Source organism: Ovis canadensis, chromosome 2 (assembly GCF_042477335.2).
Source record: "Ovis canadensis isolate MfBH-ARS-UI-01 breed Bighorn chromosome 2, ARS-UI_OviCan_v2, whole genome shotgun sequence".
Classification (NCBI taxonomy): Eukaryota; Metazoa; Chordata; class Mammalia; order Artiodactyla; family Bovidae; genus Ovis; species Ovis canadensis.
This window is the reverse complement of record NC_091246.1, coordinates 28,357,175-28,384,121: the sequence shown is the minus strand read 5'-3', so window position 1 is coordinate 28,384,121 and position 26,947 is coordinate 28,357,175. Positions and strand designations below refer to the sequence as shown.

Here is a 26,947-nt window from a genome sequence, read left to right as displayed (position 1 = left end):
GGTGTTTTTTCATTTCAGTTGTATTTTATGACTTTATTTGTTGTATTTTCTACTTCTTTGTTAAAATTTTCACTGTGTTCATCTGTTGTCTTCCTTAGTTCATTGAGCATTCTTTTACTAAGGCTTTGAACTCTTTCTGGTAAATTATTTATCTCTGTTTTATTATTTATTTTTTCAGGGGTTTTTCTCCTTTTTTCATATGAGAGAAGTCCCTGTGTCTTCTCATTTTGCTTAATGTCTGTTTTCTCTATGAAATTAGGTGAAACGTTACCCGTCTTGGTCTTAAAGAGTTGTGCTTGTATGGGAGCATCTCTGTTCAGTCTGTCTTTGCCCAGTGGCTTTGGTGGGAGAACTGGATCTGAACTAAGCAGGGTCATATCTTTTCCCAGAGTGTGCGGGCTGGTATCACCTTGATGGTAGGTAGGATTGGAGATGGAGAGGCTAGAGGCAGAGCCAGGTATGATCTGAGGCTTCTTGTATGCTCATTGGTCATCACAGCCCTATCAAGGGTGGGGTCTGGTCCCAAAGTCTAGAGCAGAATCCCTGAGGGTGGAGTTCAAGCTGCCTCCTTTCCCTCTGAGTATGTGCTCCCCACTCTCCTGACAATGAAATGTTTGTTCCAGTGGAGATCTGTGCTAGAACAAGAGGATCTGAGTGGTACCTGGTATAGGCCAGTGTGTGTGCTTGTACTGTGCCTGCACACCAATCAGAGCTCTAGTCTGTCGCTTCTGTGAACACCAGTAATGGCTGTCCCACCCTACCCCTGACCAGATGCAGGGCTGGGTGAGAGCCAGCTCTGTCTCCCACAAATGCACATTTTCCTCCACCATAGCAGCCTTTGACCTAGTGGGAAGCTGTGTTGAAGCTACTGGTGCTGGATTGGGTGCTCAGTGTGGTCTAGGGCATGCCTTGGATCAGTTGCAGGAAACTGACCAGAGTCCCAGGCACTTTCAATCTGCTTCCTCTGTTTTGCTCCTAGAAGTAAACACTCTTCACAAGCAAATTCTAGGTTTCTTACAGCCCTCCTGGTTTTTAAATCCCACTGGTCCCACTGGTTTTCAAATCAACCAAGGGGGCTCATCTTCTCGGTGTCAGACCCCAGGGATGGGATGTCTAACATGTGGTTCATACCGCTCACTCCTCAGGAAGGATCTCCAAGCCCATGTAATCCCCCTTTACCTCTGTGTCCCCTTCTAGGGGCATCGGTTCTGACCCGATCACTTTCTACCCGATTCAGTGTCGATCTTTACAGACTTGATTGTACAAAAGGCCTCCTGCCAGTCTTCAGTTTGATTTTAGTGAGAATTGTTCCACCTGTGATGTATTTTTGATGTGTTCGCAGAGGGTGGTGAACACGTTGTCCTTCAACTCTTTCATCTTGATCTCTCTCTGGTCCGAGCTTCTGATCTTACCAAAGCATGGTGTCTGGCTTATCAGAAGTTACTGTTCTCTCCAGGGCAGGGGAATGTGTACTGCTTGCTACTTAAGACTTTATAATTTTATTTACAGTTTTGTGGAATGGGCCAGTGCAAGGGTCATAAGAGCTGTTTTTATGGAGCTCGCCTGGCACATGGGGGCATGGAAAGACAGTCAACAGACAGGGATAGGTTATGCCTGATGGCTAAGTGCTACCGAAAAATCAGAAGGAGGGTGGGATGTGCTAGTGCGGCTGAATGGGACACTTCTGGAACACAACCTGAGGTGGGAAGCAGGGTCGCAGGGAGATGTGTGCAAGGAGTCTCAGGCCGGAGCTAGCACATGCATGAAGTTGGCATGTCGGAGAAAAGCAGAAGAGGACTGGTATATAGAGCACTACCAGCCCAAAGAAGGCATCTTTTTAGCTAGCAAAGTGCCAGGTGAATAGGACCAGAATAGGTTAGTATAGAGGCATTTTTCCTATTTCTTCTAGATTCAGCACCCTCTAAAGACCAGCTATCCTCCAAGGAGAAACCCAGCTTCTCAACTGATCTGCAGCTTCTGAGCCAAGCAGGCCCCAGGGACCTTCCTGGTGGTGCACCAGCCCCTTTGGTGCCGTCATCCCCTCCCGTGACTGCTCTGTCCCAAGACATGGCCCCACCAGCTGCCAGTCCTAAGCTGGAGCCAGCAACGGGGCCTGCCATGCAGGCCGGGGGCCCAGGAACCCCTCATGGGCCAGCCAGTGAGCATAAGACTCCCTGGCCACTAATGGAGACTCTTGATGCTCACCTTGTTGCACAGTCCCCTGACATGGGCCGAGGGCCTTGTGCCCCACCTTTGGAGGCCCCCCTTCACCCCATGGGTCTGGGGGATCCTGCCTTAGCCAGAGAGCCCATCACCAAGGGGGAGCCCCTGTCAGCTTTGGCCCCCACATCTGCTGCCCCTGGTGGGGCCCCTCAGCCCACTGTGAGCCAGCCCCTTCCCCCACTCCCCACTGTGGTAGGAGCAATCAGTCTGGCCACTCCCCAGCTCCCCAGTCCCCCGCTGGCACCCACCGGCCCTCCTCAGCCACCTTCAGCCTTGGAGTCAGATGGAGAAGGGCCGCCCCCAAGGGTGGGCTTTGTGGACAGCACCATCAAGAGCCTGGACGAGAAGCTGAGGACTCTGCTCTACCAGGAGCACGTGCCCACCTCCTCAGCCTCGGCCGGGACCCCTGTGGAGGCAGGTGACCGAGACATCACCCTGGAACTCCCAAGAGGGGATGAGCCCCGTACAGAGGCCTCTGGGGGCAGTCTGGCCGTGCTGCTTCAGCCTGCGGTGAGTACTGCCCGAGGAACTGTCTCCAGGCAATTCATGTCTGACCCACCCACACTTGCTTTGCTTGAGTTGCCTAGGGAGAAGGAGGCCATCCTTTGAACTGGAGGAGAGGATATGCAGTTTTGCTACAGAGATGTTAGCAAGTAAGGCTCACAGCTCTTTTTTTCTGTTTCTTTCTTCAGTTGGAAAAGTCAGAAATGGCCCCTGGATTAGAGGTCACACTGGAGCAGTCCGTGTCCTCGTCAGTGACAGGTAACAAGCCATAGGTGTTACCAGCCTTCCTTACTTTGAAACATTCTGCTCCTTTACCCTTCATCCCCACAGCATCTTGGGTGGGACCCAGATGTGGCAGAAGCAGTTCTAGCACAAACCATGTGTTCACACTCCAAGAGAAAGCCCTCTGTGGAAATGGGTGAAAGCCCTATTGACTGGGTATTGGGATCTTAACAGGGCCTGCCTGGCTCCCCAGTGCTCTCAGTATATTCTGGTGGATACCCCTAGCTCCTCTTTCTATAGGAGATTATAAGGTGACTGTGGTTATTTTGGACAGAATGCAGGGCTGGGGCTGGGGAGTTCCAACAGGTCTGTGGAAGCTGCCAGGCTAGAGCCATCCGTGAAGTTCTGAAACAGGATTTCTTCAGTACTTTCTTTGAGTACTGTGCATCTCTGCAGGAATTCTTGCTGTCGTTCTCATTTCACTTCTTCTAAGTCACGTCCGTCGTGTCCGACTCTGTGCGACCCCACAGACGGCAGCCCACCAGGCTCCCGTCCTTGGGATTCTGCAGGCAAGAACACTGGAGTGGGTTGCCATTTCCTTTTCCAGTGCATGAAAGTGAAGTGAAAGTGAAGTCTACCTGAACACATATGTTTTAGCACAAGGAGTTGGTCTGATCTAAGGTGTTGGTTCTTTCTCGGCCTGTAATTTCTTGAGAGATGGGCAAGATAAGGATCCAGCTGACCTTGTAATGGGACCATGGGTGTGTATCAGTGGCAAGAACAGTCTTCCCAGATCACAGAACAAGGGGAGTGGACCGTTGGATTCTGTGGCTGGACCCCAGGACACTGCATTCTTATAGATGCCACAACTTTAGAGGGATGGGGCTTCTGGGATTGGGGTCAGAAGGCGTAACATATGGTGTTTACCTGGGGAAGATAAGGATCATGGGATGAAGCAGGAGTGGGCTGGGCAAGGGGGAAGGTTAGAGATTGTACCTGAGTGCCCGCTCCATCTCCTTTTGCCTTCTTTCTGTGAGTTGTGTACCATGGGCAGCCACCTTATGCAGCATCAGTGCCTTCGAGTGCCGGAGCCTTCCAGAGTATGGAACTGACAGGGAAACTCTTAAGAGATAGATTCTAGTTTGGAAAAGGTCAATTTTTCTGGCGGTCAGAGCTGATCAGAGATAGAGTACAGTTGGTAATGAGCCTCCTGTCCCCAGAGGTGTGCAAAGCAAGATTGGATGATCTTCACCATAGTCGTGTAGGGAGGAGTATTGTGTATTGCCTAGAGTTGGGGCTGCATGACAGATGGATCTGGGTCTTCTCAGGAATCTGCAGGGGCAGCCCCCCAGCCTGGCTGGAGGCTCTTTCAGCCCCTGTCATGCCTCCCCCAATCCCCTGTGCACAGCAGCATGTCAATTCAGCTCAGGCTAACACACAGCTCTGGTTTTCTTTGCTATGTGCAGGTCCCAACTCAGGCCAGGCTTCCACACATCAGCTCCTTCTGCTTCTATTGTTTACTCTTCACAGCAACCTGGGAAGGCTGGTCAAATGTATCATCTGTAGATGGGGAAATGGGACAGTCTCAGATGACAGGGACCTTCCATAGACTTTGGAGCAGCAGGATTAGGAGTCAGCCTTATTATTCTGATCTTCCTCGGCCTCATAAGAGCCTTTTATCATCAGAACATGCCGGGGAGAGAGAAGGCGATGCCGTCAGGTGAGACAAGGCACGTCAGGGGTATAGAGAGGACAGGTGAGGCAGGCGATGGTAATCAGGTGCATGGAAGGCCTGGCTGTGCCTGAGGGTTTTGACCAGGGGTCTTCAGGGATCTGGGTAGTATTGGGCTGATGTCTCCCCCCTTTTCTGGATCACAGGGCATCTCCTGTGAAGTGATGGGGTTAGGATGTCAGTAGTTTCTGTTTTCCAGCTGCACACACCGCTTCTCACTGCCACTCCCTTTCTCTTCTGGATGGCTGCTTTTGGGTCATTCCTGCCTTTGTTCTTTGCACCAGCCTGAGTAATGGTTTTAACGTTTCTACAGCTGAATCATCTTTGAGCCACACGCTTGGCCGTGAGGGAGCACAGGTGGCCTCAGATTTGCTTGCAGCACCCAGTGCCCCCCAGGTAAGAAGTTTTCTCCAGTGAGATGCTCAGTGGGTTGGCGGGCTTGCTCTCTGATGGTGTTTGCGTGGAATCTTTTCCTTTCCACTGTTTCCCAAGGATGTCCCTGCTTCTGCCATCCCTGCCCATCTGGAGCCCACAGACCGGACCAGCAGGGTCCCTGGGGAAACCTTGGCCGAGTCCATGCAGAGCTGCCCGGGGACGTTGATTGAGGGTGGCCAGGCCAGCCAACCCCAGCCTCACAGCACTCTGGTATCAGGATCCCCTCCGAAGTGGCCAGGGCAGCAGGATGGCAGCTCGCCAGCCAAAACCGTGGGCCGGTTCTCAGTGGTCAGCACCCAGGATGAGTGGACTCTGGCCTCCCCCAATAGCCTGCGGTACTCAGCCCCACCTGACGTTTACCTGGACGAGGCTCCCTGCAGCCCAGACATGAAGCTGGCTGTGCGGCGGGCACAGACGGCCTCCTCCATCGAGGTCGGCATGGAAGAGCCCATGTCCAGTGACTCTGGGGACGAGTCCCCTCGCAGGAGGCCTTCTGTGCAGAAGCATGCCTCCCTGCCCAGCAGCAGTGGTGGTGTGGCCAGTGACTTTGTGAAGAAGGCCGCTGCCTTCCTGCAGAGGTCCTCTCGGGCTGGCTCCCCAGGCCTGGAGACACCCAGCAGGATGGGCGTGAAGGTCCCCACCATCAGCGTGACCTCCTTCCACTCCCAGTCATCCTACATCAGCAGTGACAACGACTCAGAGATTGAGGATGCTGATATCAGGAAAGAGCTGCAGAGTCTTCGAGAGAAGTAGGTCCTGTGGAACAGGTCAGGTCTGGGCTATGGTGTCAGGGGAAGTGTCCGGCAGCTGAAGTCCACGTCCTGCCATGCGCACTTTGAGCTGCTTGGGCTGGGTGACAGGGCAGAGGCAGTGTCCCTGCCATCAGATCTGGTCCCTGGTCTCTGGGGCCCACACCTCCCCTCCTCCTTCAGTCTCACACATAGGCCTTGATCGCACTTGCTCTCTCCCCGTGCAAGGTTACTTGCTCCTGCTGTGGTCAGGGTCACTGAGATACAGCTAAGCCATGAAGTCTCCTTCAGGACAAGAGGGCCCCACACTTTAGTTACTAAGGTCGGGAGAGGCTGGAATCCTTGGGAAGGAGTGGCTATGGGCTCTTGGAGTGGGCCCAGAAATGGAGATGTGAGCAGGAGAAGCCTGTGCTCTCTCCTGCTCTTGGCTGTGCAGAGAGGGCCCCAGCCTTAGCTGCATGCTCCCTGAGGAAGGCCAACTGGGACCACCCAGCCCTTTCCTAGACTTTCCTAGAAACTGCCCTTGCCCACAGACAGTGATTCCACTCAAGTCTTAACAGCAGTTTCCTACCCATGTGACCTGGCATCTCGGCTCTATTCTCAGGAATAGTGTTGCTTGTGGGGTCAGCCTTAGCTGGAAGCTCTCCTGGGCACAGCTGGAGCCCCAGGGCCCTGGGTAATAACATATTTTCTGTAGACTCGCTTGTACAGGCTTCTCTCCTCTGAGAGGCCTCTTGTGCTGTGTTCCCTCACATGGAGGAAGTAACACTTATTTGCCTGATAAGCTAAGGCAGCCTTCCAATTCTGAGCCCTGATTATTTGTTTCTTCACCCATGTTTATGAGTAGGGTTTGTATTGTAAGCATAAATGTGAGAAGTTGTTCATATCCTCCCCTGGTACCCCCCCCCCAAAAAAAAAAAAAACGCAGCAATGTTACGAGTCTGGATATATCAGAAAACTTGAATATGTTAGGCTAGTCTTCATGCAGTTCTGTTGTTGGGTGAGTTGATGCCAGAGGTCTCAGTGATACTCCCATTTGGCTTAGGTGTAAACAGAAGGTGATGTTTAAATGCCCTTGTGTCCCCTGTGCATGGCCTGTCTGCCCAGCCTACCCTGCAGGCTCTACTCCTCATACCCATCCTACCAGTTCTGGGCTCTCCTGGAGGGGCCTCATGTTGGAAACGACCAGAATGCCCATCTGGCTTCCCTCTTCCTTTCTCTCCTACAGGCATCTGAAGGAGATCTCAGAGCTACAAAGTCAGCAGAAACAGGAGATTGAGGCCCTGTACCGCCGCCTAGGCAAGCCGCTACCCCCCAATTTAGGCCTCTTCCACACGGCCCCACCCATTGGCCGCCGGAGAAAGACCAGCAAGAGCAAGCTGAAGGCGGGGAAGTTGCTGAGCCCCCTGGTGCAGCAGCTCAAGGTCGTGGCCTCCAGCACAGGTTGGCCCAGGGCCCTCCTAGCCACCCTCAGACGTGGGAGCTGGGCAAATGGGAGGCAGGCACTAGGCCTTGGAAGAGCGCTTCTTGAATCTCCTTTCATTGGAGCAAGGAAGTGTCTTCAGGCCCGAGAGAGCCAAGGCCTCCACCCCTCCTGCCAGGAAGGAAGAACCAGAGTCCCAGCTGCCTGTGGGTTGCAGTGTGCTCCTCCCTGCAGAGTGCTGCCCGGGCAGGGGCCTGCTTCCTCTGATCCCGTTTCTCAGATATATGTCAGCCCCTGACAGTGGGGGTTGAGCAGCTGCCTTGAGGGAGGGAGAGGATGATAGGGACCCTCCCTGCTCCCCAGCCTTTAACCACAATGCCCAGGCACTAAGAGTACACACCCCAAGCCCCCACACTCTGGGGTGGGGACCCAGTGAGTTGAAAGCCCCAAATGCACCAGGTGGGAAGCCAGCAGTGAGCTGACCTTAAGCCTTCCCTCTCCATGTTGCAGGTAACCTGCAGGATACACACCCAAGAATTTCTAAGATTACCCAAAATTACATGAATTCCATATCAATTCCTAAAGCTAACATGAGACTTCAGAGACTTAGGAAATCCACGGGTCCCCTTTGAGCCCATGTGTACATCTGCAGATGGGCCGTGGTTCTTTCACAGTGTTTGTGCAACGTAGGTTAGCACCAGTGGAAACAGTGATCATTTTCTTCGATCTTCCTGACAACTGCACATGGGTGATCCAGCAATGTACCCATTGCCTGTAGGGACTCAGCTTCCCCAAGGTCACCCAGCAAAGAGCAGGGAGGATAGACGTGGCCTGAGCTGGCTGGTCTGTCCTGTGGTGCCTCATCGTGCCTGTCACCCCTTCTCCCCCCAACCCAGGTCACTTGTCAGACTGCAGCAGAGCCCCTCCTGCTAAGGACCCTGCCCAAGCTGGGGCAGGGCCCACAGCAGCTTCAGACCCATGTGGGAAGGCAGTTCAGACTCAGCAGCCTTGCTCCGTGCGGGCCTCCCTGTCTGCAGACATCTGCTCCGGCTTGGCCAGTGATGGAGGCGGAGCGCATGGCCCAGGTGATTCCCAGCTCGCCCGTCTCCGAGCATGTGCTAGCCTCATAGGGCCCGTGTGGCATAGAGGGGACATGAGCTGCGGCCAAGGCTGCCGACAGCCTCTTAAGGAAAAAAAAAAACTTTAGATGTAGATTTTGAATGAGAAAAGTGGATGGCCTGCCCATCATCAAGTCTTGCTGTAAGCGGCTCAGAGGGAGGTGTGCTTTGCAAGAGCCGGCCTGGGGAAGGCGCCAGGACCACTGAGAGGTCAGATGTGGCATCTGCTGTGAGCTCTGCGCCAGTTCCCAGGCACTGGCCCACCCCCACCCTACCCCACTCCCCACTAAACATGGGTCCTTCTGTCAGGAGGGCCAGTTGGGGGGACGAGGGCACAGCTCTCGAGCTGGGAGATTGGCCTTGAGGAGGAAATGCTCGTCACCGCTGCTGTGGATGCAGCGGCTACGCGATGAGGTGCTCCACCCCCACCATCTCTCTCCAGAGAAGTCGTGGTGACCGCTGCTGGTGCCCACCCCCCACCCTGCCCCGCACGCTCTCCTGGGGTCCGCTTCTCTTCCGCTCCAACATCACCTCCTTTCCATTATGTGATCAGTGGCTGTGGTCCTTTGGGCTGGGCTAGGTGGAGCCGTGGATGCTAAGTGAAGAGGCTGATATGGCTGGTGGTGTGTAGGAGGAATCCCAGAGACTGTACTTGATGCCTGTCTCTTTGTTTTCTTCCCTCTATATTCATTTGCAGGCTGGACGGTTTACCACCCAACGTCTGAGAGAGTGACCTATAAGTCTAGTAGCAAACCTCGCGCTCGATTCCTCAGTGGACCCGTGTCTGTGTCCATCTGTCTGTATTTGTTCTTTTGTATTTTATCACCTCCTGGCCCTTGGTTTCTCCCTTGCCCCTCCCTGTCTTCATTATCTTCCATACATTTTGTAGGACACCTTACCCTACCCCCATTGAAATCATGTACTTGATATAAAAAATGGAACCCCGTCCATGCCCACCCTTCTAGCCCCAGAAAGCGCCAGTGCATGCTCTTGGCTGGCTCATGCCTGGACACCAAAAGCATGTGCAGTGGTTTGCCCACTCCCAGCCTCTGGCGCTCTGCCCCAGGCCCCAAGGTGCTCTGCATTTCTTTTGTCACTCGTTTGTTTAGTGTTTTTTTTTTTTCTTTTTTTATGTTGGACGTAGTTTTATTTCTGTTGCAATCGTGGCAGATTTACACGTCTGCTGTCCCCAGTTCCAGCGACAACAAAAAGACAGCCCCGGCCTTCTCTAGACGCATGGTGTGTTTCACACGTGTCTGGACTCTGAAGACATGCATGTAGCGAGCCGAGACAGTTCTAGAAGGTCACTGGAGGGTGTAACTTCTGTACAAGGGCCGTATCACAACATCCAGTACTGTTAACCCACTGCCCCACTCCCTGCATGTGGAAATGCTGAGAGAACGTGCTCCAGCTAGGATGCCCCAGCCCCCCCCTCCATTCTTGTCATGTCAGGAATCTCTGACCCTGAGAGATTCCAAGCCTCCTGCTGTGCCCCTGTGTGTGGGCCCGGCCCCTCCTGGCCTTCTCTCTAGCTGGAGCACTTTACTTGGTGTATTTCCCTCTCATCTCACTGACCTCAGAGATGAAGTCAATTATTCAGTTCCCCAAAGCTCTGCTAAATCAAAACTCAAGTCCCAGTCATCATCTGCCTCCCTGGAACACACTGCTCGTACCCAGGGACTCCGTGTCCAGGAATGGCACATCTGCTCAGGCTGTCCAGAATCGTTTCCATCCTTCAGACCAATTGGCCAATGATTCAGAAGCTGTGAGGTTTTCAGGTTTTTGTTTTTCAACAGAAGCGTTAAGCTTTTTTACCCATTGGATTGTACATGCTGGTTTAGGGCCTCTGGCTTTTGCTGGTACAATAAAGATACATTGTGCTTGCTGGGATCTGAGGCCACATCCATGGCAGGCATCCATCAGAGTTCAGTGTGCATCCCCATCAGAGTGACTTTGGCACCCTCCCCAGGAGGGCCAGGTCAGAGGCATCAGACTGTGGAGAAATGCGCAGGAACTGCCCAGTGCTCCTTGTCTGCTAACAGCCCCCACCCCACCCCCGTTTCTGCTCAGGCGTCTTGGGTCTGCAGGTTAGTTGCCAAGTTTAGTAGGGGGCTGGGAGCCTGCATGCATCTTGGCTCCCCACTCACCTCGCACATCACCCGCTCGTCCTCTTTCTTCTGCCTGTGTGTGCCTGGCTCTCGCCTGGGAAGCTGTGGTGAGGGCACCTGCCCCTCTAGGCATCTCCAGGCATCTCCTAGTCAGACAAATGTGTGTATCACTGCTTGAGGGTGGCCAGCCAGGAGTGGGAAGCAGATTAGAGCAGGGCATTTGGGGTAAAAGTGTGAATGAAGAGTACCATGTGGCCCCTGAGGTCCTTGCCAGGCTACCTTTCTACTCAGGTGGTTCTATTCTTTTTTAAGGGTTTTCATTTATATCATTATTAATTATTGTTTCAAGATAAAAAAAATTATTTGAGGCTCAGTAGGGACAAAGGGTTTATGTTTTCATTCTGTGCTTGTGTGTGTGGCTAGGAAGAAAGAAATGTGTGTGGCATGGCTTGGTGGCAAATGGGGAGCTGGCCCACGTAGATTGATTATAGGTGGTGGTACATGCTGGCCTATAAGGCTTTATTTCCTCCAATGCCATGAATCCAATAATGCTGCCTGTTTTCACACAGTGGCCCTTTTAGGCATACCATGGCTAAGTTCAGAGAAGGCAATGGCACCCCACTCCAGTATGCTTGCCTGGAAAATCCCGTGGATGGAGGAGCCTGGTAGGCTACAGTCCATGGGGTCGCTAAGAGTCAGACATGACTGAGCAACTTCACTTTCACTTTTCACTTTCATGCATTGGAGAAGGAAATGGCAACCTACTCCAGTGTTCTTGCCTGGAGAATCCCAGGGACGGCGGAGCCTGGTGGGCTGCCGTCTATGGGGTCGCACAGAGTCGGACATGACTGACACGACTTAGCAGCAGCAGCAGCAGCATGGCAGAGCTCCTAGTCTTGGGGCCACAACGTGGCCCCCACATGCTCTGGGGTTGCTGGTCAGGAGGGTGTACTGTGGGTTCCTGCCCTGGACCCGCTCACTGCAGCCTCCAGCTGAGCCATGTGAAGGTTGAGCCTGTGCCCCTGCCACTGCCACTCTAACGGGGTGGGATACCCCAGGACTGCCCATCCTGTCCCATGTGTGCTGGCATTTGCTGAGCCCTGCAGGGGGTTCTCTTGGACCTGTAGTCTGCCGGTTTCTGGGTGACCACAGAGCTTTTTGCTCTGAGAGGAGACTGAGCATATGCCTCAGTGAGAGACCAGAGGGAAATATTTAGGGCTGGCTTCAGCCCCTGAAGGCTGAGAGGCGAGGGGACTTCGGGTTGGCTGCAAGGGCAGAGGGAGCTTGAGCTTGGGTGCTGAGGGCCATGGCTCTGGGCTTGTGGGGGCAACTGGTCCAGCCCAGAGCTGGAGGTAAAGCCAAGAGCATGTTTTCAGTTTGTACAGGAGACAGGACTCTAGCAAAATAAAACCTGTGTTAAGCTTTGAAGTATACAAAGAAGGTCCCAGCTTCCATGAAGCTTGGAGAAGATAAGAGGGGTTAGAGATGGGTGGGGGCACCTGGGGTGGAGCTGCAGGCAGCTTGGGGAGGTGGGGAGGTAACTTGAGGTGGCGAAGTAGCCATGCCCAGGATGGAGAGCCAGGGGAGGGTGAAGGCTTCACCCAGGGTGAAGCCAGGGGTGGGTGCTGCCGTACGGTGGGTGTCAGAACAGGCCAGCCCTCAGAGCTGTAGGTGGGCCAACACTCAGGGAAGGACAGACTTGGGAGTGAGGCTCTGGGCACAGACCCCTCCTTGCAGCCAGTGGAGGCTTCAAGGAAGCTTGTAGTCAGGGGTGTGAGGTCATGTTCAGAAAGTGGTTGTGTCCTGTTAGTCAGAAGCTGTGGTCAGACCCGTTGGTCCTCCCTGCCCCCGCTCTTCATCGGAACAGAGACAGGCACGGGCACATGGAACAGTGAGGTCTGCTGTGTTTTTCTCACGTGTCCAGCAGCAGCAGGCCGGGTATCGTCCATGCTGTAGCCAGTTTGTCTCTGGGACCGCTAGGTGCCACAGTGCAGCCCCCCAGGTTCTTCCCTCACCTGGGACTATTCTCATCCAGGCACTCAGGCTGAACTGTCCTCAGGGTAGGCCCTGTGCCACTCGGGGAATGAAGTTCAGGGTGGAGTCATCCTAGGGTAGAGCTGAGACACATCTTTCCTCCTTGCCCATGCTTCCCAGAAAAGTTTCAGCTCCATGCTCGGGTCTAGGTGGCTTGGTACGGAGACACTCAGGATGATGTTTTGTCTCTGTCCCGTTTGTCTCCTGTGCCAGAAGAGGGCACCTGACACCGCTGCCAGGCACAAGGTAACCGACGGACTCGCCTCTTCCACGGGGGGAGTGGGGAGGCCCCTGGCTGGTCTGCACTGAGCCTGTTGCCCCAGTTCCTTGTGAGCTTCTTAGTATTTGAAGCTTGGTAAACTGCAAGTGTGATAGTGGCTCCAGGGCCTGGCCCAGGCAGATGTGATAGTGGCTGCCCTGGCCCGCATCTTGAGCAGTTTGCCTGCATCATGTATCCTGGGATTTGAGGTGTCCTTCTGGCACTTCAAGGGTCTAAACAGCATCAGGTGCCTGACAGGGCTGGCCATCCATACCAGGAGCTGCCTCTGTTTCCATGCCAAAGTGAATGTAGGGGCAAGTGGGGTGGGGGGCCTCATTGCATGCAGGCCTGGGCGATGCCTGAGACTCCTGGCCTGGCTATGGGGTTCTTGCAGACACGAGCTGCACCAGGACAAGATGTTAGGTCATTCAGTTGTGTTGCTCCTTTGCAGTCTGGGAAGAACAGTTTTCTCAGTAGCTGGGAGAGGCTGCCAAGCCCCAGATCCCTAGCATCTGCCTATGTGGAGGCTTCTCGGAGTATTTCTGGGGTTGCTAAGCTGGCTTTTGCCAAGCCTTGGCTAAGGATGGAAGTGCTATGGGGAGGACTCTCTCTTCATGGGAAACCAGGGGGTGGGGCTGGTTAAAACCATTATTCCCCATGTGCGCCTGATGTCGGCTTCCTATAGGCATGTGTGGGTCCCATGTAGGTATCCTGTGGGCCACAAGTGGGCCCGTGATGTATCCCATGTGGGCCCTTTGTGGGTTCTGTGCAGGCCTGCTGCCCTTGCATTGCTCCCTTGTAGCTTGATGTTCCTTGCAGCTACCTTGTTCCATCCTGCTCTGTAGGCAGGAACTCGATGTGTATACTAGCACAGTGTGGGTTCAGCAGGGCTGGGTAGAGACTTGTTCATCAGACGCTGTCTGCATGGTGTGTGTTTAGAGCAGGACTTAGGCCAGGGAACAGACACAGGGGACAAGATTCAAGGGGCCACTTGAGGATGGACAGGGCTCTGGCGTGAGTGTGGACTGGTTAGCCACATGATGCCTGTTCAGCTGTGGTTTTGTAGAGCCAGACAGTGTGACCTGTGTGGAGGGATCCAAATCTGGTTTGTTTGTGTTAAAGATCCACCCTAAGGACTGGGAGCTGACCAGGCTCTGGTCACCTCAGGGCCCGTGTTCAGCCAGGGCATGGATGGCCAGGAGCTATGCTCCATCCCTTAGGCGGTGTCCAGTGAGGGTGTGGGTTGGTATTGCTTTCTGGCTCTGAGGATGGTGTCCTGGTGTCTGATGTCTTTTACCCTGCCTGGGTAACCAGAAAGACTGGGTAACCAGTCTGGAGCCCTGATTTCTGGCTGATCGCAGGCACAGACTCCCTCTAGCAGCCAGCTTCTATGGCTGGCTGGCGTGTTCTCTTTCCCATGAGGGTGATAGGAGACAGCTCTGAATGCAGAGCTGTAGCAACACTAGGAGCTGCCAGGCAGGCACAGAGCAGCCTTTCGAAAGAACCTGTTATGGTTAGACTGCAGGGATCTTGCAGAAGTACTTAGTCCCAGGTCCCAGGGTCGTCTGTAGGGGACTGCTGTGGTCCAGAGGACAGTACAACCCCAGGATCTCGACTAGGAAATCTGTGTTCACATGCACGGTCACAGAGCCCAGAACCCTCCTCCCTTTGTACCTTGGAACCCCTAAAGGGCTTTGTGCTTTCAGCTGAGGTCCATCTCAGGACACAGACCAGCAAAAACTTTTCAGAGTTCCCACTGAGAATCAGTCTGGATTGCTCCTGCCTGGCCCAATTCCATTTTATTCTCATAACAGACCCCAACTGAATATCACCTCCCTTTTTACCAAGTCAGCCGCAGCGAACACAACAGGATGAGCCAAAATAAGTGCAGCTCAGTGTGAGCTAGTTTTTGAACCAATGAGTACAGCTTTTCCCCAATAAGCCTTTGCCCCTGTCCCCCAATACAGGAAGCAGTGTCTTGCCTTCCGTAGTGAGGGGGCTGGGAATCGTGCTGTGGTGGGCACTCTCTTGGGAGATTGGGGGTGTGTAAGGAATCGTGCTCCAGGGAAGGGGCCATGGGTGGGAGCACAAACAGACCCTCCATGCTAGCGTGGCCTTGCTGAGTGACCTTGGGAGCACCTGAGCCGTCCTTGCCCATCCCACCTTTGCCTGCTCGGCTGCCTGGAATGCCACAGGGTAAGCCAGGTGTGGCAGCCCCTTTCGGCCAGCTCATCTGCCCTCCAGGTGGGCACTAATTGTCAATGCCAAACACTAAAGTCACTGCCCATCTGTCTTAGCACAGGCAGCCTCTGGGAGCACGGGGTCTGGGACCTCTTAGTGATGGTGCAGTAAGGAGGCCTCTCACCCTGCCCCATGGACAGGGAATACCTGATGAGGCAGCCGAGAATGAGGGTCAGTTTCCCTCTGGCCTCTGTAGACAGGGCTCCTCATATTTTCCCCTCCACGCTCATCACTGGCTTGTTCAGGGCAGCCTAAGATCTGGGATTGGCCTCAAATCTGCAAAACAATGTATCTTTTTACACTTGGAAAACTGCCCATGAGCCTTATGCCAGGCAGGGCCAGGCTGTGCTCCATTGAGAGCTCTCCTGGCTGACTTCTAGTGGGCATCCTGCCTCAACCAGCAGGACTCCCAAAAACCTTATATTTGAAAGCCAAGCAGTGTGCTTTGCTTTTTTTTTTTATAATTGTTTTTTTTTTTCTTTCTTTATCTCTCTTTCTCTCTTTTCTTTTTTGGTTTTTTTTTTTTTTTTTGGAATATGCTTCTAGAGACACACACACTTCTACCTGAAGCTTGGGGCTTGGCCCTGCACCTCCGCCCCTCGGCGAAGCTCGTGTGAACCTCCACACTGACTTGGGGGCCTCCCAGTTAGCCCAGGAGGCTGGTCCCTTCTTTCTGAACTGCTGGCCTTTGCTCCTCCTCGCACACTGATGACTTTTGCTTAGAGTGTGGTGGCTTGTCCCCCTCGTGTGCTGTCCTGCCTAACCCTGTGGTCTTGTGTCATTTCTTCTTCCCTTGCAGGGTCTGCCTTGAAGCGTCTCTGTCTAGGCAAAGAGCACAGCAGTCGTAATTATCGGGTTTTTTACCCCTTGTCCGCTTCCATCGCATGGGCTTTATTGTGGCTAGTGCGCATCAGGGTTTCCACGGCTGGACCGGGAGCCGAGGGCCCAGCGGGTAGGCGGGTGTGAACCCGCTCTGTGCCCACCCTCCGTGGGTGCTGCTGGGCCTCCACCTGGTGAGATAGCCGCCCTCAGGCACACTTGCAAGCCTCCGTGGCTCCTAGAGTTTGTGCATTCTCGCCAGTTCACATCTAACTGGCTTTCCTTCTCCGAAACATCCATGTATTACCAATCATTAATTGGCTCCTTTTCCAAAACCGTAGGAATGAGTATTTCCTTCAAGTGCTAAAGATGAGTGCCCCCACAGAGGAGAGATGCCGGGACAAAATGGGTATCAGTTTACCTGGGCCGCCCACTGCTCTCATCTCATGCCTCTTTTTTTTTTTTTAATTTAAAAAGTTTTTCTGTTTTTATTTTTGGGCTGAAATGTTCATGTAGAAATAGCAACATGTGTAAAATCTCATCACTAATGTTTAACTGTTTGTGTCTGTGCTTTTTCATTGCTAGCCTCTAAAGTAAACTGTGTTTGGCAATGACTTGTTTGAAGAGATGGTCAGTAGGTTATTTATTTAGTGCAGAAAATTAAAAAATTGGCCTATCCAAAATTGCCAACCAGAAATTATGTACTGGAGGAGGGAAGGGACACAATTTTTAAAAGTTAAAAAGTCTATTTTGATCCAAAAAAAGATCTTTGAGTAACGTGGCCAGGTGTGCTTCACCTAAGCCACAGCCCCAAGCCTTCTGTGGGCATCTGGGCTGCACAGATCCTTCTTCTACAGGCGTCAGCCCCTTAGTTGGCACCAAGGTTCTGGGTGTTTGTACACCTTATTATTATTACATGCTCTGGTAAGGAGAGGTATGGTTTCTGTGCCTTAAATTCCAGATCACCAAATCATTATCGTTTACAGAAACAGCAGTCCAACCTATTGCAAGCGTTTTCCCTTTGCTGAAAGGATATTGGCAGCTGCTAAGCACTCTGCCCAAAGTATTATTGAGTCTCCTGTGAATACTCACGTTAGAACTTAGAGAGCAGAAGCTGGAGGACTCTGCCCCTAGTTTGTGTCCAGCTGACCCTGCAGTTTTCTGAACTCCCTCACAGGGAGGTCTGATGGTCCTGGACAGTGTGGGCACAGAAGGGATACTGTGTAAAGCTGCCAGCAGCTGGGATCCTGTCCCCTGACTGTTGAGATGGGCGATGGCTGCCTGGCAAAGCCCTGTAGCCTGAGATCACTCCACTGTGTCTAAAACTGCATGGACCCCCAAATGCAGACCATCTCCTGAAGCAAGGTGTTGCCTGGCTTAAGCAAGACCATGGTTTAAATGACTGCAGCCGGCCAGTGGTGCTGGTGTGTGGTGTCACCAACCCTGGCCTGTGTGTGCTCCCCAGGGTCCTCCACCAGCAGCCTGGTCCCGGGCCCTGAGCCGGGCCCCCAACCTGCCCTGCACATCCAGGCGCAGGTGAACAACAGCAACAACAAGAAAGGCACCTTCACGGACGACCTGCACAAGCTGGTGGACGAGTGGACAAGCAAGACGGTCGGGGCCACACAACTAAAGCCGTCACTCAACCAGTTGAAGCAGACGCAGAAATTGCATGACATGGAAGCCACAGCAGGCTGGCCCCTGGCCTCTGGCGAGGCACGGGCTGTAAGTGGGGCATGATTAGGGGGTGAAGGGGGGTGGATTTGCCCAGAGTTGAGGGGATGGAATGGGAGTGAAGCCATGACTCCAGATCTCAGCAGAGCAGTAGGGCCTGACCCAGTGCTGGGCAGTGTCTAGGTGGGACTGGCCAGCATCTTGCAGATATGGCCTTGTCCTGGTGGCCCCACCTTCACTGTCTTCCATCAGAACCCAAGCTGGCAAAGTCTGCATGATGTACCCAGGGGAATACCTCTTGTTGTGTTTTAGCTCAGGTGTGCCCAGAACATGTAGGGCAGAAGTGAGGAGCTGCTGTCTTTGGTTCTGTTGTGTGATTTGTTCCTGGATCAGGACTGCTGACTTCAAAACCTACATTGAAGGAGTATTCCCTTTTTCAGTCTCCTGGGGGAGTTTGTGCAAGATTATGTTATTTCTCCCTGAAATGTTTAGCAGAGCTTATTGGTGAAGCCATCTGGGCCAGGAGATTTTATTTTATTCTGTTTTTTTTTTTAACTTTTTATTTTATATTGGAATGTGGTTGATTAATAATGTGGTCTTAGTTTCAAGGGTACAGCAAAGTGTTTCAGTTATACATACACATGTATCTGTTCTTTTTTCAAATTGTTTTTCCCATTTAGGTTGTTTCATAATACTGAACAAAGTTCCCTGTGCTATACAGTAGGTCTTTGTTGGTTATCCATTTTTTGGTGGGGGATGGGGCTGCACTGAGTCTTCATTGTGGCCCATGGGCTCTTTGTTGCACACAGGCGTTCTCTAGTTGTGCATGGGGGTTTCTCTCTAGTTGTGCATGGGGGTTTCTCTCTAGTTGTGGTGTGTGGGTTTCTGTTGTTTGGTGCACAGGCTCCCTAGTTGTGGCATGCAGGCTCTAGAGTGTGTGTGAGCTCAGTAGTTGCCAATGTGCAGGCTTAGTGGCCCTGCAGCATGTGGGATCTTCCCCAACCCGGGGTGGAACTCACGTCCCCTGCATTAGAAGGCGGATTCTTAACCACTGGACCACCAGGGAGGTCCCTGTCCATTTTAAATATAGCAGTATGTACATGTCAGTCCCAAACTCCCTAACTGTTCCTTCCCCCGTCCTTCCCTGCAGTGACTATAAGTTCGTTCAAGTCTGTGAGTTTGTTTCTGTTTTGTAAATAAGTTCATCTGTATCTTTTTTTTTTTTAAGATTTTGCATACAGTAGTGATATTTTACAATATTTGTCTTGCTTGGTCTGACTTACTTCATTCAGTATGACAGTCTTTAAGACCATTCATGTTGCTCCAAGAGGCATTAGTTCATTCTTTTTAATGGTGAGTAATGTTCCCCTGTATATGTGTGCCACGTCTTTATTCATCTGTCCATGGGCAAGTAGGTTGCTTCCATGTCTTGCCTATTGTAAACAGTGCTCCAATGAGCACTGAGGTGCATGTATCCTCTGGGGCCATGTTTTTGTCCGTATACATGCCCAGGAGAGGGATTATAGGATCAAATGGTAGCTCTATTTTTACTTTTTTGAGAAGCTTCCATACTGTTCTCTACAGTGGCTATAAAGTGAAGTGAAAGTCGCTCAGTCATGTCCGACTTTTTGTGACCCATGGACTATACAGTCCATGGAATTCTCTAGGCCAGAATACTGGAGTGGGTGGCCTTTCCCTTCTCCAGGGGATCTTCCTAATCCAGGGATCGAAACCCAGGTCTCCTGCATTGCAGTCGGATTCTTTACCAGCTGAGCCACAAGGGAAGCCCACAGTGGCTGTACCGATTTACATTTCTACCAACATTCTCTTCACACTCTCCCCAGCATTTATTGTTTGTAGATTTTTTGATGATGGCCTTTTATTTTATTTTTTTGAGTGTGGGAAGGTTCAAAAGTTTCAAATGTACAAAAGACTGAAAATTCTTCAGTGAACTCTCAGGTACCCTCTGCCTGTGAGCTGTGGTTGACATTTTGCTTGTACGTATTTGTCACATTTCTCTCCATCCCTTGAGGGTAAGGTTTCCACTATGGATTTCATTTCCTTCACAGTTTTAGTACCATTTAGGTTTTCTATTCTTTCTGTTAAATTCTCTTTTCTAACAATTGGTACATCTCTAAATTTATCCAAGCTTTCCAATTAATTGGCATAAATTTGTTTATAACATCTTCTCTTCACAGTTTGCAGGATTTGCAGTGATGTCTTGTTTTTCATTCCTGATAATGGTGATTTCTCTGAGTTTATAAATTTTATCAGCCTTTTCAAAGAGCACATCCCTTTGATGATAATTCTTTATTGTATGTTTCATTAGTTTTTTCCTTTTATTATTGTTTCTATCTTTGGATTACTTTTTTCTAGAAAGTTTCTTGAAATATGTAGTGCATTGATTTTGAGCCTTTCTTCTTTTTTTAATATAGGTATTCAGGATATAAAATTCCTTCTACTGATACTAGCTGCATTCCAAAGATTTTGAAATGTAGCATTTTCTTTAGCCTTCTGTTCAAATATTTTATAGTTTCCATGGTGATTTGAGGTAATATAGTAATTAATGGAGGTAATATAGTTATTAGGGTCTTCTCAGGTGGTAAAGAATATGCGCCTGCCAAGCAGGAGACTCAGGTTCAATCCTGGATCAGGAAGATCCCCTGGAGAAGGGAATGGCAACCCACTCAGTATTCTTGCGTGGGAAATCCCATGGACAGAAGAGCCTGGCATGCTACAGTCCATGGGATTGCAAAGAGTTGGACACAACTGAGCAATATATTTATTAATCTTTTTGTTAGTGTTTTTTTTTTTTTTTAGCCTAAATGCACTGTGGTAAGAGAACAAATTTTGTGTGTTTTCAGTTCTTTAAAAGCTTGCTAGGACTGGATTTTTGACCCAAGTTGTCAGTCTTGGTCACTGCTGCACAGGTGCTTGAGGTCATCCTCTTTGATTCCTTCTCATATCCACACTCCCCGTCTGAACTTCCTCTGTTCCTCTTCTGTAGCACCCTCCTGACTCTGCACCTCCATTAAACTCCTCAAATCTATGCTCCACTATTCTGGGACAGAATGGAGAGCTCATAACCTGGCCCCAAGACCCTGCAGGGTCTGCACCCAGTCCTCAGGCAGGCTAGTCGCTACTTTTCTGTTCAGACTCCACCACATCAACTCTCTGGATCTGTGCTGGGCCACGTCCTGTTGGTCAGCTCTGCTGATTGTGCTGTTCAGATATCTGCGATTCTTAATAAGGTTTTGGGTTTTTTCTTAACTATTCATGACTATCCATTTCTAGAACTTTTTTGTTATCCCAGACAGAAACAACTCAGTAAGGAACAACTAGCCAATCCCTCTTTCTGATAACTGGTTATCCAGCCACTGGTAACCGCTATTCTACTGTCAGTCTCTGTGGATTTGACTTCTCTTTAGCGACTTAGTAGCAGCAGCAGCAGCAGCATGCCTCATGTAAGAGGAACCATCCAATATTTGCCCTTTTGTCACTAACCTATTTCACTTAGTATAATGTGTTCCAGGTTCAGTTTTTTAAAAAAAATTGTGGTCAAAAACGTATAACATAAAATTTAACATCTTAACCTTTTAAAAATATATGCAGTTCAGTGGTATTAATTATATTTATATTGTCCAACCATCACCACCATCTGTCTACAAAATTTTTTCATTTTGTAGAACTGAAACTTTACACTCAATGAAAAATAACTGCTTATATATGTCCCCTTTCCTGCAGCTCTTTTCAACTATCATTCTGTCTATGAATTTGACTTCTTTAGGTACCTAATATATGTAGAATCATATTGTATTTGTCTTTTTGTAAACTGGTTTATTTCACTTAACATAATGTCTTCAGGTTTCACTTATGTTGTAGCATAAGTGAGAGTGTTTTAACACTAAGTGATAGTCCTTTGTATGTACATACCATACTTTTTTTATCCATTCATCCACTGATGGACACTTGGGGTGCTTCTCTCTTTTAACTGTTGTGAATAATGCTACTATAAACATGGGTATATAGATATTTCTTTGAGTCTTTGCCTTCAGTTCTTTGGGATTCCAGAAGTGGAATCACTAAATCATATGGTATTTATAGTTTTAACTTATTGAGGAATCACCAAACTACTTTCCAGATAGCTGCATTATTTTACATTCCCACCAACAGTATATAAGGATTTCCCTTTCTCCACATCCCTGCTAACACTTCATAAAAATGTTCTGATTTTTTAAAATAGTAGTCATCTTGATAGGTATGAAGTGATATCTTCTAGTTTTATTTTGCACTTCCCTAATAATAGGTGATGTTGAGCATCTTTTCAGGTGCTTATCGGCCATTTCTATACCTTCTTTGATTCAAGTCTTTTGCCCATTTTTAAACTGTAAACAAAAGAAATTTATTTCTCACAGTCCTGGGTGCTTGATGTCTGAGATGAGGGTGTCAGCATGCTAGGGTGAGGGCCTTTTTCTAGGTTGCAGACTCCTTATTGTAGCCAGCATTGTACAGTGGAAAGAGCTTTTGAATTGAGTTTTTTGTTGTTGTTGAGTTGGAAGAGTTCTTTATATATTCTGGATATTAATTTCTTTTCAGATAATATCATTTGCAAAAATCATCTCCCATTCTGTGGGTTGCCTTTTTGCTCTATTGATAATGTCTTTTGATGCATAAAAGTTTTTAATTTTCATGAAGTCCAGTTTATGTATTTTTTTCTTTTATTGCCTGTGACTTTGGTATCATATCCAGTACATCATTGCCAAATCCAATATTATAAAGCTTTCTCTCCATGTTTCTTTCTAAGAGTTCTCTAAAGATGCTGAGTTTAAATATCTGTAGCTCTTATGTTTAGAACTTTTAATCCATTTTGAGTTAATTTTTATATGTGGTGTTTGGTAAGGGACCATCTTTATTCTTTTGCATGTTGGTATCTAGTTGTCCCAGCAGTATTTGTTTTAAAAAAAAAGTGTTCTCTTCCCATCGAATGCTCTTGTCACTCTTTTTGGAAATCAATTCCTAGATATGCAAAGGCTTATTTCTGGATTTTCTATTCGATTCCGCTTGTCTACAGTCTATCCTGCTGCTAACGTTACAGTGTTTTGATTTCTGTGGCTTTGCAGTAAGTTCTGAAGTCAAGAAGTAAGAGTCTTCCAATTTTGATCTTATTCAAAATGGTTTTGGTTATTGGAATCCCTTAAAAATCCAAATGAGTTTTAGGATGAGTTTTTATATTTCTTGAAAAAATGCTATTGAGACGTTGATAGTGATTTGTTGAATCTGTTTAGATTAATTTTGGGTTGTATTGACATAGTAACAATATTGTCTTCAAATCCATAAATATGGGATGTCTTCCCATTTATTTATGTTTTCTTTAACTTCTTTTGGCAGTATTTTGCAGTTTTCATTGTATAAGTCTTTCAACTCCTTAGTTAAATTATTCCCAAGTATTTTATTCTCTATGTTTTAAATGTAATTATTTTCTTAATTTCCTTTTCAAATTATTCATCGCTAGTGAATACAAATACAACTGACTGTGGTGTGTTGATTTTGTACCCTGCAACTTTGCTAAATTCATAAATTCTAGCAGTTTGTGTGTTTGCGTGTATGTGTGTTCTTTAGGGCTATCTGCATATAAGAACGTGTTATCTCTGAACAGAGGTAATTTCACTTCTTTCTTTCCAGTTTGGATGCCTTCTATTTCCTTTTCTTGCCTAATTTCTCTGGCTAGAACTCCAAGTACTATATTGAATAGAAATGGTCAAAGTGGCCATCTTTGTCTTCATCTTAAAGGAAAAGCTTTCAGATTTTTCACATCATAATGATATTTCACATCATTTTTCATATATAGCCTTCATCATACTGAGAATATTCTGTTTTATTTCTAGTATGTTGAATGCTTTTGTCATGAAAGAGTGTTAGATTTTGACAAGTGGCTTTTCTGCATTAAGATCATAGTTTTTCAATCTTTCATTCTATAATGGTATATTATATTGATTGATTTTCATATATTAAATGATCCTTGCATTCCTCAGATAAATTGCACCTGGTCATTGAATTGACTGAATGCAGTTTGCTACTTTCTGCATTAGTATTTATCAAAGGTGTTAGGTTATAATTTTTTTATTGTGATATCTTTATCTAGCCTTGATATCAGGGTGATGCTGGCTACATGTAATGATTTAGGGAGTGTTCCCACCTCTTCAGCTTTTTGGAAGAGTTTGAGAAGTATTGGTATTAATTCTTTAAATAGCACAGCTCACCAGGGAAGTCTTCTTATCCTGGGGCTTTTCTTTGTTGAGAATTTCTTTTTTTCTTAATAATTAAATCTCAATCCTTGTTATAGGTCTCTTCAGATTTTTCTGTTTCCTCTTGAGTCTGTTTTGGAAGTTTATATGTTTCTAGGAAATTGTATATTTCATCTGAGTTATCCAGTTTGGTGGCTAAAAACTTTGCCAACTTTTTATCTTTTTAAAACACCAAGTTTTTATTTCATTGATTTTTCTTTATTGTATTTCTATTCTGTATTTTGCATATTTATCTTACTTATAATCTTTATTATGGTATACAGTTAAGTTGTTGACTTAAGATCTTTCTTTTTTAATGTAGACTTTTACAGTTACAAATTTCCCTCTGGACACTATTGTGTTTTCCTTTTAATTTGTTCTAAGGTGATTAGACACGATAGACAGAGTACCTGAAGAACTATGGACAGATGTTCATGACATTGTACAGGACACAGGGAATCAAACCATCCCCAAGAAAAAAAAAATGCAAAAATAGTTATCTGAGGAGGCCTTACAAATAGTTGAGAAAAGAAGAGAAGTGAAAGGCAAAGGAGAAAAGGAAAGATACACCCATCTGAATGCAGAGTTCCAAAGAATAGCAAGGAGAGATAAGAAAGCCTCCCTCAGTGATCAATGCAAAGAAATTGAGGAAAACAATAGAATGGGAAAGACTACAGATCTCTTCAGGAAAATTAGACATACCAAGGGAACATTTCAAAGATGGGGCACCATAAGGGACAGAAATGGTATGCACCTAACAGAAGCAGAAGATATTAAGAAGAGGTGGCAAGAATACACAGAAGAACTATCCAAAAAAGTTCTTCATGACCCAGATAATCACAATCGTGTGAGCCAGAGCCAGACATCCTAGAATATGAAGTCAAGTGGGCCTTGGGAAGCATTGGTACGAACAAAGCTAGTGGAGGTGATGGAATTCCAGTTGAGCTATTTCAAATCCTAAAAAATGATGCTGTGAAAGTGCTGCACTCAGAAGGCTAGCAAATTTGGAAAAGTCAGCAGTGGCCACAGGACTGGAAAAGGTCAGTTTTCATTTCAATCCCTAAGAAGGGCAATGCCAAAGAATGCTCAGACTACCTCAAACTACACAATTGCACTCATCTCACACTCTAGTAAAGTAATGCTTAAAATTCTCCAAGCCAGGCTTCAGCAATATGTGAACTGTGAAATTCCAGATGTTGAAGCTGGATTTAGAAAAGGTAGAGGAACAAGAGATCCCATTGCCAACATCCGTTAGATCATAGAAAAAGCAAGGGAATTCTAGAAAAATATCTACTTCTGTTTTATTAACTTGCCAAAGCCTTTGACTGTGTGGATCACAACGAACTGGAAAATTCTTAAGAGATAGGAATACCAGACCACCTGACCTGCCTCCTGAGAAATCTGTATGCAGGTCAAGAAGCAACAGTTAGAACTGGACCTGGAACAACAGACTGGTTCCAAATAGGAAAAGGAGTATGTCAAGGCTGTATATTGTCACCCTGCTTATTTAACCTATATGCAGAGTGCATCATGCAAAATGCCAGACTGGATGAAGCACAAGCTGGAATCAAGATTGCAGGGAGGAATATCAATAACCTCAGATACGCAGATGACACCAGCCTTATGACAGAAAGTGAAGAGGAACAAAAGAGCTTCTTGATGAAAGTGAAAGAGGAGAGTGAAAAAGCTGGCTTAAAACTCAACATTCAAAAAACTAAGATCATGGCATCTAGTACCATCACGTCATGGCAGATAGATGGTGAAACAGTGGCAACAGTGACAGAGTTTATTTTCTTGGGCTCCAAAATCACTGTAGATGGTGACTGCAGCCATGAAATTAAAAGACACTTGCTCTTTGAAAGAAAAACTATGACAAATCTAGACAGTGTATTAAAAAGCAGAGACGTTACTTTGCTGACAAAGGTCCTTATATTCAAAGCTAGGTTTTTTCAGTAGTCATGTATGGATGTGAGAGTTTGACTGTAAACAAAGCTGAGCACCAAAGAATTGATGCTTTTGAACTGTGGTGTTGGAGAATACTCTTGAGAGTCGCTTGGACTGCAAGGAGATCAAACCAGTCCATTCTAAAGGGAATCAGTCCTGAATATTTATTGGAAGGGCTGAAGCTGAAACTCCAGTACTTTGGCCATCTGATGCAAAGAACTGACTCATTTGAAAAGAACCTGATGCTGTGAAAGAGTGAAGGCAGGAGGAGAAGGGGACAGCAGAGGATGAGATGTTTGGATGGCATCACTGACTTAAGGGACATGAGTTTGAGCACACTCCAGGAGTTGGTGATGGACAGGGAGGCCTGCTGTGCTGCAGTTCGTGGGGTTGCAAAGAGTCAGACCCAACTGAGTGGCTGAACTGAAGGTGTTTCCTGGTTTTCCTTGTGATAATGTCTTTGACTATTTGATTGTTTGAGTTTGTCATTTACTATGTACGTATGTATGTGTGTGTGTGTGTGTGTATATATGCCAGTCGTCTAGTTTTTTAATTTCATCCCTTGTGTTAGAAAGTATACTTTGTATGATTTATATCTTTCTGCACTGTTTTGTGGCCTAGCTCAGTTCAGTCGCTCCTGTGGAGCTCTTGTAGTCAAGCCCTGCTGGCCTTCAAAGCCAGGTGCTTTTGGGGCTCCTCCCTCTGATATCAGAGCCTCAGGCTTGGAAACCTGGCTTGGGGCTCACAGCTCTAACTCATGTGGGAGAACTTCTGTGATGTGATTAATCTCCAGTTTGTGGATAGTCCACCTAGTGTGTATGGGATTTGATTACATTGCAAGTACACCCTTCCTACCATCTTGTTTTTGTTTATTCTTTCTATCCTTGGATGCAGAATATCTTTTTTGGCCACTTTCAGTTTTTTTTACTGATGATTCCTCAGCAGTTTTTTGTGTATGTATGCTCCTGAGAGGGGGTGAGCCTGAGCTCTTCCTGCTGCACCATCTTGGATGAGCTCTCAGGAGTTTTATTTCACATCATTTTACTTTCTTTAAAAAAATTTTTCTTAATTGAATTACAGTTGAGATATTTCAAATCCTGAAAGATGGTGCTGTGAAAGTGCTGCACTCAATATGCCAGCAAATTTCGAAAACTCCACAGTGGCCACAGGACTGGAAA

The 26,947-nt window shown here is 48.1% G+C and overlaps 1 protein-coding gene across 9 annotated transcripts in view; it reads left to right on the top strand.

The window, feature by feature from the left end:
- The window catches only part of WNK2 (WNK lysine deficient protein kinase 2), a 154,902-nt gene that overhangs the window by 113,935 nt on the left and 14,020 nt on the right, over nt 1–26,947 (top strand). For 3 of the 9 annotated variants that reach the window (XM_069575634.1, XM_069575628.1, XM_069575626.1), the window contains 9 exons: nt 1,910–2,733; nt 2,916–2,985; nt 4,995–5,077; nt 5,174–5,865; nt 7,094–7,308; nt 8,185–8,373; nt 9,104–9,202; nt 15,848–15,892; nt 17,333–17,592. In XM_069575634.1, the coding sequence (XP_069431735.1) occupies nt 1,910–2,733; nt 2,916–2,985; nt 4,995–5,077; nt 5,174–5,865; nt 7,094–7,308; nt 8,185–8,373; nt 9,104–9,202; nt 15,848–15,892; nt 17,333–17,592 (2,477 nt within the window). The remainder of the gene's footprint in view (nt 1–1,909; nt 2,734–2,915; nt 2,986–4,994; nt 5,078–5,173; nt 5,866–7,093; nt 7,309–8,184; nt 8,374–9,103; nt 9,203–15,847; nt 15,893–17,332; nt 17,593–26,947) is intronic. The other 6 variants (XM_069575629.1, XM_069575627.1, XM_069575630.1 and 3 more) reach the window with 5 other exon arrangements.